The sequence below is a fragment of the Orbicella faveolata genome, unplaced genomic scaffold, assembly GCF_042242905.1.
Source record: "Orbicella faveolata isolate gen_17 unplaced genomic scaffold, um_ofav_v1 contig_46, whole genome shotgun sequence".
Classification (NCBI taxonomy): domain Eukaryota; kingdom Metazoa; phylum Cnidaria; class Anthozoa; order Scleractinia; family Merulinidae; genus Orbicella; species Orbicella faveolata.
The window spans coordinates 6,316,318-6,326,867 of NW_028301576.1; the positions used below are offsets into that span (position 1 = coordinate 6,316,318).

At 38.9% G+C, this 10,550-nt stretch overlaps 1 protein-coding gene across 1 annotated transcript; it reads right to left on the reverse strand.

Moving 5' to 3' along the window:
* Window positions 1–6,369: 6,369 nt before the first annotated feature.
* LOC149098138 (uncharacterized) lies at window positions 6,370–8,391 on the reverse strand. Its single transcript, XM_089277405.1, has one exon. It carries the CDS (start codon window positions 8,355–8,357, stop codon window positions 6,387–6,389), a length of 1,971 nt encoding a protein of 656 aa, XP_089133531.1. The 5' UTR covers window positions 8,358–8,391; the 3' UTR covers window positions 6,370–6,386.
* Between the last annotated feature and the right edge of the window lie 2,159 nt (window positions 8,392–10,550).

Sequence of the window (10,550 nt, forward strand, 5' to 3'; positions counted from 1 at the left end):
GATACAATGTTAACAGAAAATTGAAGTTCATTTAAAAAGTTAACAAAGCAAAATTATTAGTGTGTTTCATGTGAAAAAACGTTTTGAATGACATTCCGATGGGGAAAGGAGCATTGTTGACTGGCCGTATTATCTATTGGACGAAACTTTGTGCTAAAATATTCAGAAAATATAAATTTTAAAGAAGTCTCATGAATTATTATAACTGATCATAAAACGAAAATTAAAACTGTGTTAACACAACGATATTAAAGAAATGATAAAGGGTCAGCTAGACGTCGAACTGGAAATCCTTGAAAAAAACGCAGATTATGTAATTAATAAATGGAATTTCTGTCGTTCATCTAAATCGACTTAAAAGATCATACTTCTTGACTGGTTTTAAACTCCCTACTTTGTTTTCAATTTCATTGGAAACTGCCTGCGAAAACCTCTGTTTTTGATACATGAAAGAATGAATTTTGAGTTGTGGATAAGAAATGAAATAGCTAGCTTCAGCAACGACGATACCTACGCCAGGGACGACTCCTAGAAAGAAAAATGGTATTTCTAATCTCGTAACAATCTGCATATCTGCTCCGTTCGCCAATCAGTACTTAAAACATGCTCAAACTAAATATGTAATGCCAGCGATCCATTCCAAAAAGAAATACAAAAAATTTGCCATCCCGACCTACGTTCTTCAAAATGCACAGAACCTGTTCATGTCACGTTACTGCTACAAAATGCACAAAGATTTAAAACGCACGCGCACAGCCATTGTTCTACTCAATAAACCTTTCGTTTGGTGACGTTTTCGTTGCTGTTTTATGTTTTTTTTTTCTTCATTTGGGATTTTTTATTTCCACAATTACATCAATTACAATCCCTTTTTTAACAATTAATTTACAGAAGAACGAATAAAGTTTGGTTTACGTACAGAAGTTAACAATGACACCCCATTGAATTAATTAAGAAAAAAGATTTTGTCAATTCTTATCTTCATACTTATTTAACTTAACGATTTTCCTTAATAATAGCGTTGTCTACTATAATTATTACTGTATTCCAGAAAAAAATTCGCATGCGCGCTGTTTTCAAGGAAACCCCCACAAACTATATATCAACAGAAAGGTTATAAAATGTAAAATTGGGTAAAATTATGATTTGTTTTGGATTTTGCTTTCCGAAGGCGGCAGAGGCCGTCAACTCCAAAATGACCGACTGACGCCCCAGCGAATTAATCGGGTATTAAATGCGATCGTTCATGCAAAATAACTGTGCAGTGTTTATCACAAAGCCTCAATCTCCAAAAACGTGTCAGCGTTTTCTTTTATTTCTGTTGGTTATCTTTTTATAGATCTGTCAAGTTCGACTATCGAAAAATTCGCGTAACCTGTTGCGTTAAAGGCCGCCACGAGGAAAGTATTTAAAATAAGGGAATTCACCGACACACTTTTGTTCCATATCTATCAGTGAATGCTCTGACCGAATTTCATGGAAAACTGTCAAATCTGCATACCCTATTAATTCATTTAAAGAGAAGGGGTTCTCTCGAAAAACGAGTGCGAGTTTTCTACTTTTTAAGATTTAAAAACATATCTCGCCTTCACAGAGGGATGTGCCATCTTGAAAAGCCGCGAGCCAATGAAATAACAGAGCCCCCAGCGTTCACAGTATGCAAACTTGAGCTTTGCGGACTTCAAATTTGTTGACCTAAAAAATATCGACCAATGTAGCTCCGCGAGGGTTTGAAGTAACCTTAAAATTGCATCCTCAAAGATCTTCTATTATTCTTTAAACAAATTCGTTTTATTCGATTTGAAATATGTGTTTTTCAGTTTCATATTTAATTTTCTAAATTCTTATGAAGTGGCTCAAGGAAGGTAATGTTTCTCTACATCGACAAGTCCACAAGAAAGATTTTCCTACAATTACTATATAATTAAATAGATCCATATTCCTCCTCAAAAGACCCAACAATAACATCGCAATATGTAAGCGAGAGGCTTCTGCAACTCTTGATTATGTTCAAAACCTTTTTCATTAACCTCATGCCAAAAAGAATATGAGAAAGAACAACCAAACAAAATATGGGATATTGTTTCCGTTTGCTGATTACAGATGCAGTTGGGACTAGAAACGTATCCTATTTTACACAGGCGATCATTAGTAAAGAGAACAGAATTCAACACTTTGTACCGAAAGGAGCGTAGATACGGTTCATTAGCAGTCCTCACTGGCAGAAGAAATGCCTTTGAAACTTGCTTGTCATCAAGGCTAAATTCTTTCTTTAGTTTGACCCATTTACTTGGCTTTTCCAATTTTTGTTTTATAGGAAACCAATAGTCAGTCACATTAGCGCTTGCCTTTACTGTGCTACGCAATGTAAGAAGATTGGAAAAAAATAAGCAATGATTATCAACACAATATTTAGATTAATAAATTTCTACGTGACTGAGACTGCCCTTCCGTCCAAAAGTTTTCGTTGCCGTTGCCGTCGTGGTTTGCTTGAGCTCCCTAATGTCCGGAAAGTTAGAACACACGGGTAACTGGGAGCGTAGGGCGGTGTTTCGTAAGACATTTCCGTAAAGTCAAATTTATAATCATATCACCTTTGTGGGATAACTTTGTGGGATGATTTGTTTCTCCGCCTCTTTTAGCGTAATTCCGAGAGTAGTTAACGCAATTTTCCTGTTTTTTTTTTTTTCCTTTGGTGACATCAGACAATAAGTGTTTCTGATTTTCGCGAGTGTATAATTTCCAGTTAGAACTGATACGAAAAGTAAGTGTTCCATGAGTGGTGAATTCAATGTTTGGGCGTTAACAGGGTCTGAAGACAGATGTCAGCGAGGCATCAATTCTAAATCAAAGCCGGTTGTTCACTGCATCACATGACTAAAAAATAAATGTATTATGGTTATGTTTGACAAAGGGAAATTGTGACAGGCGAGAGAGTTTACAAAACTGTTCGGCTACGTATATACCAGCCCAAAGGGAAATAAATAGACGGCTTTCTTGCCAATTTCGAATTAAAAACTGACTCTTCGTACATCACTTGCACAAAAAAGTGACTTGACTCAGCTCGAAAGCTCATTTCAAGAGCACCGCTTTAAAAATTGCAAATGAGCCAACGGATAATAAAGTTATAAAATTGACAGTGGATCAGCAATTAAATCTCTTGACTGAATTAAGACATTGCCAAAGAGTCAGGTGATCAGAATAAATAATACATCCACTATGAGATATTGTCTTGATGTCAAAATTTACAATATTTATTGCCAAATTTTCATCTTTCGCATATAAAAATATACGAGAAAGAATGTAGCAACTAAGTATTGAATGTTTCATACTTTTAAGTGGAAAAAATATTAAACGTAAGATTTATTTTGTCAAATCACTCGGATTGTGGGCTGAAATAGCGCCACAAAACACCAGCAACAGATTGTTTTCAGTCGTGACTAAAGCTGACTCTATGCATTGTTAAAGAGGAGGGTGGGTAGAAGAAATGTACAATTTGCAAGCTCTTTGCGGCGTTCTTATTGGAAAAGGCCAAAGAAAAGAATTGGATTCACGTGTTTGAAAACTTTGCTTAAGTTCAATCTTGACACCAAAATTGCAGTACATGTTCAAGAAGGGAAATCGATGCCCCCAAAATAACCATTTCGTTTGATTTAGGAATTCTGGCTTTATAAATTACCCACAGACAAATTGTAAGAACTGTTCTTGTGGCATATTGTGTAGATTTCATCTCGATACAGTCCCTTTTTTAGAGCATTAAATGAAGCGGCTGCAATTTGTGGCAGCTCGACTTAGCATTTTTTATTAAAAAAAAAACTAAATGACGACTAAGAAGTTCAACGACAAAAATAGGAAAAAAATTCCAAAGTAATAACAGGAGTGCGAATTTAATTCCTTGCATGGTACAGTCACATGAAAAATGATAAGGAAAAACAGTACTTTTGTTTTAAGCGTCCTGTACAAAAAAGGTTGTGATGTTCTTAACTGGTGATTTATAGAAGAAAAAGTGAGAAACTTGTTGAACTGTAATTTAGAGGTGGATTGTTTATAAATTCAAGAGAAAGATATCTTTACGATTTCGGAGCAAACGAAGATGTGATTTTCCAGCATTCGCTCCGCTCCAGTTTTCAGGTATTGTTCCTAGAAAGCGATAACAAATTCAAGTAAAAAAGTCGTTCATCACTGAAACGTGTTATGTCGATTATAGAAATGAACTCTATTATTTCCAAGAAATAGTGATCGACAGCTCATTTCTCCTTTCTGCAGATGATGAGAATTTCAATTAATAATTTCAGTTAATTACAATAATATTAATTTCAACAAGATGATGAGAAAAAAGGAAGTCATCAACTTTGGATCATTGTCTTGATGGAACAGTGAATAGGCCATTTTCGAGTTTACCTTGTCCTTCTGTTTGAAAACGAGTTCTCGTGCAAAACCACTCTTGCGATGGAAGGCAAATTTCACTCTCGATTTCTGATTTTTTCCTTATTTCTTTCTGTACAATGACATTAAAAAATAAGATGTTCAATACGCGGACACGTGAGTTAAGTTATAATTATCCATTTCCAGCGTTCAATAGTGCTGCCCACTTTGTTGCAAAAGTAAACAAGAAGTAAAGTTATATTATTCCATAATGAGGATTAGTTTTCGATTTTCCATTACTTTATTGTAACCAGAAATAATTTGGCAACACTCTGTTAAAAATGCTGCGGAATAGCTTAAGGTATTTTAAAATTATTAAGTACCTTTAAGATTCCTGGAAAGAATATAGCCTAGAATAATAAAATATTTCTGTTTGTCGTGAATGGATATTAAATTTTCCAGTTAGTACCGATAAAAAGTGGTAACTCCATACATGTTTGGAGCGTTTCTAGCTACGGTCTTAAGAGAGGTGTCGGCGAGGCATCAAATTCCCCAACAAACCCGTTCTCTGTATAAAAGGACTTACTATACACGACAAGTTCAGTGATAAAATAAACGCACTCTGTTTAATATGTCTGACAGTGGGAAACTGACAAGCGAGATAGTTTACAAATCTGATTTTGCCATCAGTCTCCAAAACGAAATAGAGCTTTTTGTCTACCAATTTTGAGTTTAAAATATGTTTCTTCACACTTCAGTTACACAAATAAACAGTAATTTGAGGTTCACTTAAAGAATGGCTTGATTTAGCTCGAAAGATCATTTCATGGGCACTTTATAGAATAGTAAATGAGTCAAGTTGAATGCTTTGTCTTATGGATAAAAAAGGTTTAAAATTGAAAGTGGAAAAGCAATGTGTTCGTCACGTAGAAAATAGCGGCAAGGTAGAACTGAATGAACTTTTCAATTCTCAAGAACTAGAAATCAACAAACAATTTCTCCTAGCTGTCTTAAAACATTCTCAAAAAGTCAAGTGATGAGAATAAAGAAATAAAGAAACTGTATAGGATGTTGTCTTGATATCAAATCTGACAACATTGCCGAATTTTCTAGTATAAGTTTAGTCAGTGTATCCATGGATACCATGTGTGTTCCTTGCTGTTTTGAAGGTAGCTGAAGTAGATCTACAGTTCTTATTCATTTTAGCATAACACGTTGTTAACTTGACTTTCTATAGAATGATAATAGAATCCTGGTTAACGGATTTTGTGATAAAGTAGCACCCAAATATTGATGGCAACCTATCAAACCTAAACGATACGAATAGCTTGTGTATATGAAAAGAAATTAAAGAAAGAAAAAACTTGACATAGAGATTTGAAATTTTTGCGCTCATTCTTGTTAACCCAGTACAGTTGGTAAATTAGCATATAACGTCTCAGTGCACGTATTTTCAATTGTCTAGATAGCACTTACACTTGCCTTCTAACTGATCAATAATGATAATTCTTGTCAACAGGATCACAGAGATTAGACGGAACCGTTAAGAAAATGGGCTGCAGCACTGATCAATATTAAATTCAACCACCTTAAAATAAAATGTTAAAAAAGGAGGTGAGCAAGTCTTCGAATAGAGTTATGTGACTTTTTGGAAAAACATTACTAAATTTTTGAAAACTATTTAAGCAATAAACAAGACTTGCAAGGTAGCTTTCATCAGCATTTTCTTCTTTAAAACAATGTGAATCAAAGTACAGTACTTAAGTGAAATTTCGCAAAGCCTTTCCTTATGTTAAGAAGGTGTAAGGGCCAATTAAAGGACTCACAAAAAAGAGCTCTTGAAACCTTCTACAACATTAGATCATTCAATAACGAAAAAAAGGATGTATAAACAAGCCGCAAACTAAGTTTGCGGCCAAATCTTGTGTCCTTGTCCATTACTTAAAAACTTCAACAAAGTGTGTTGATAAATAAAGATCTTAACCCCCCCACCCCACCCCCCCCCCAATGATCTCAACAGGTCAATCCAACAAATCACAACATTGTTCTGCCCAACATGTTGCGCGCGCTTGGCCACCCTCTTGAGACCTCTTCAGATATATTACGAACTGATGGCTCAAAGTTGACAAAAACACCAAACACGTCGCGACAGGGTGGCCAAACGCACACAACATGAGGAGGTAGCAGGGAGCAAGATGACTCTTTTTCCCTCCTTGCTCCTCCCCAGAGGAGGTAGCAGGGAGCAAGATGACTCTTTTTCCCTCCTTGCTCCTCCCCAGAGGAGGTAGCAGGGAGCAAGATGACTCTTTTTCCCTCCTTGCTCCTCCCCAGAGGAGGTAGCAGGGAGCAAGATGACTCTTTTTCCCTCCTTGCTCCTCCCCAGAGGAGGTAGCAGGGAGCAAGATGACTCTTTTTCCCTCCTTGCTCCTCCCCAGAGGAGGTAGCAGGGAGCAAGATGACTCTTTTTCCCTCCTTGCTCCTCCCCAGAGGAGGTAGCAGGGAGCAAGATGACTCTTTTTCCCTCCTTGCTCCTCCCCAGAGGAGGTAGCAGGGAGCAAGATGACTCTTTTTCCCTCCTTGCTCCTCCCCAGAGGAGGTAGCAGGGAGCAAGATGACTCTTTTTCCCTCCTTGCTCCTCCCCAGAGGAGGTAGCAGGGAGCAAGATGACTCTTTTTCCCTCCTTGCTCCTCCCCAGAGGAGGTAGCAGGGAGCAAGATGACTCTTTTTCCCTCCTTGCTCCTCCCCAGAGGAGGTAGCAGGGAGCAAGATGACTCTTTTTCCCTCCTTGCTCCTCCCCAGAGGAGGTAGCAGGGAGCAAGATGACTCTTTTTCCCTCCTTGCTCCTCCCCAGAGGAGGTAGCAGGGAGCAAGATGACTCTTTTTCCCTCCTTGCTCCTCCCCAGAGGAGGTAGCAGGGAGCAAGATGACTCTTTTTCCCTCCTTGCTCCTCCCCAGAGGAGGTAGCAGGGAGCAAGATGACTCTTTTTCCCTCCTTGCTCCTCCCCAGAGGAGGTAGCAGGGAGCAAGATGACTCTTTTTCCCTCCTTGCTCCTCCCCAGAGGAGGTAGCAGGGAGCAAGATGACTCTTTTTCCCTCCTTGCTCCTCCCCAGAGGAGGTAGCAGGGAGCAAGATGACTCTTTTTCCCTCCTTGCTCCTCCCCAGAGGAGGTAGCAGGGAGCAAGATGACTCTTTTTCCCTCCTTGCTCCTCCCCAGAGGAGGTAGCAGGGAGCAAGATGACTCTTTTTCCCTCCTTGCTCCTCCCCAGAGGAGGTAGCAGGGAGCAAGATGACTCTTTTTCCCTCCTTGCTCCTCCCCAGAGGAGGTAGCAGGGAGCAAGATGACTCTTTTTCCCTCCTTGCTCCTCCCCAGAGGAGGTAGCAGGGAGCAAGATGACTCTTTTTCCCTCCTTGCTCCTCCCCAGAGGAGGTAGCAGGGAGCAAGATGACTCTTTTTCCCTCCTTGCTCCTCCCCAGAGGAGGTAGCAGGGAGCAAGATGACTCTTTTTCCCTCCTTGCTCCTCCCCAGAGGAGGTAGCAGGGAGCAAGATGACTCTTTTTCCCTCCTTGCTCCTCCCCAGAGGAGGTAGCAGGGAGCAAGATGACTCTTTTTCCCTCCTTGCTCCTCCCCAGAGGAGGTAGCAGGGAGCAAGATGACTCTTTTTCCCTCCTTGCTCCTCCCCAGAGGAGGTAGCAGGGAGCAAGATGACTCTTTTTCCCTCCTTGCTCCTCCCCAGAGGAGGTAGCAGGGAGCAAGATGACTCTTTTTCCCTCCTTGCTCCTCCCCAGAGGAGGTAGCAGGGAGCAAGATGACTCTTTTTCCCTCCTTGCTCCTCCCCAGAGGAGGTAGCAGGGAGCAAGATGACTCTTTTTCCCTCCTTGCTCCTCCCCAGAGGAGGTAGCAGGGAGCAAGATGACTCTTTTTCCCTCCTTGCTCCTCCCCAGAGGAGGTAGCAGGGAGCAAGATGACTCTTCCCATCGTTAATTTATTCATATATTCAATTTAGGTGATGACTCTAGAAATCGTAAAAAACAAGGTGGAAATGCTTTTATTAATAACAGTGATTATCCTTTACCTTGCTTGGAAGGAGAATTACTTTGCATTGAAATTGAGCTTAATCCGAGATACACTTTCTCTTCCCAAAGCGGAGCGCAATGTCTTTAGAAAATCGTCAGTGAGAGATACCTCTACACGATATTTTGGGCACATTGGTGTATCTTTTGGCCAAAATTCCCCACTATCTTACCGGGGAATACTGTTTGAAGAGCATAATTTCTGTTCCTCAAACCTCCACTCCACTGAATGAAACAATCGCGCGTGAGGAATAAATTTTTTCTATAATCCTCTACTTTCCTAGGAAGGAGATTTGGTTGGAAGTGTATGTCTTAACCATAATCTCTTAATCTTTTCTTTAAAAGTCAAAAGTGGTTACAGTTTCAGTAAAACTTCCTCCCAAAGTAATTTTCTTTAAGATGGTCAAGGTTTAGGAAATGGCTGAAAGACTAGACGGCTTATTTATGCCCATAGTGTCGACACAGTGTAGTTTAGTCTTACCGCTACTTCTTAACCTCTAACCCTCTCAGAGAAAAGTACTTTGGGAGGAAGTCTACCTCATATTACAACCCCTTTTTGAACTTTAAAGGACGAGTGGAAGATTATGGATGAGAGTTAAACTTCCTCTCCAAATATTCTCTCTAGGAAAGTAAAGGATTATGGACGAGGTTTAATCCTCCTTCGCGATTGTTTCAATCAGGGGAGTGGGGGTTTTGGGGGACAGGAATTAGGACTCTTCGAACAATCTTCCCCTGTAAGATGGTGGGGGATTTTTGGCCGAAGATAAACTACTGTGCACAATGGCTTGTGTAGGGGTATCTCACGATTTTTTTTTAATCTGACGATTTTTTTCTGGCATTGCCCTCTACTTTGGGAATGAGTAATGTTCATTGGATTAAACTGAATTTAAACGCAAAGTAAAGGACAACGACACATGTTTAACCGCACTCACCTTTCTGGTTCTGCGGCATATTTTTTTCTACAGTTATTTTCTAAATAATATTTTATCACAGGAAGGTGTAAGAGCTTATTGGATTCTAGTCTTTAATTTGCTTTTTGCACCTTCCTTACATCAGCTAAGTTTACTTTCGTTATTTGCGAAAATCTCTATCCTTTTATTCTTCCCTCTTACAGACTTAATATTACATATATTCACGTCCGCTTCATTTGTTAATCAACTATTCCATCGTAACTTACTCTGAGGATCAACAGATTTACGATAAACGGAGTACAGGTGCTTTTCTTAAAGTTTATTTCCAAGCTCAAAGAGAATTTATTGAAAGTGTTTCTGCATTTGTCTTTTAGCCAGTTGTTCGCTGTGGTGTATCATTGTTCACTTTCTTTACTATTCCTCAGGCTACCTGTTGATCGAATCAAATATTAACAGTTCATCAGAATGTGTCACGCAGAATCAACATGTATTATTATGCGATGAACTGTCGGAGTGAGGGTGCTGCTGCGATACTCTCCTACTTGTTCTATATTTTCTTTCCAAATAAAACTTACGGTGCTTACATACATAATGAAATGTTCACAAGGTAACGCTAGCTTTTGGCTTCAGAAAAAAATAAACAAGTACTAAGCAAAATAAACTAGTCGTTTAAGTATAGAACTCTTACTAAATGATTGCCAATTAAATCTCTACACTTTAAAACGTCACCATAGTGTTATCGAGCGCAGAATGAACTGTCTTTTGAGTCCATCTTTCAGCTTTGTCCGAACGATTATCAGCTTTTTTTTTCTAAAATTTCGAGTGCTGTGACAGCAAATGGCCTTGTTTCACTGGGCCTTCTGGAGAATTTGATTATCCATTCAATATTTCTGAATCCTCTTCCGAAACTTCGGTGAGACGAGAAAAAATGTCCCTGTTTTGCAGACAATCTTCAACCACTGAATAGTAATGGTGATCGTAAGAGATATACCTTAGCCAATCAGAATGCAGTATTGCATTAGTATAATCCGGTAGACTTGTACTAATGATAAACAGATTAATGTACCGTTGTCAAGCACAATAACTGTTGGTTATTAATTCTTACCTAATGATCAAGAGTGATCACAATAAAACGTTTTCCTGAAATCATTATGAAGAATGATTGACTTTGTGAATTCTTTTGTTAGAAAACATTTCTGGAC

Coding starts and splice junctions, on each gene's coding strand:
- LOC149098138 (XM_089277405.1), bottom strand. CDS start 8,357: ATGAATAAATTAACGATGGGAAGAGTCATCTTGCTCCCTGCTACCTCC.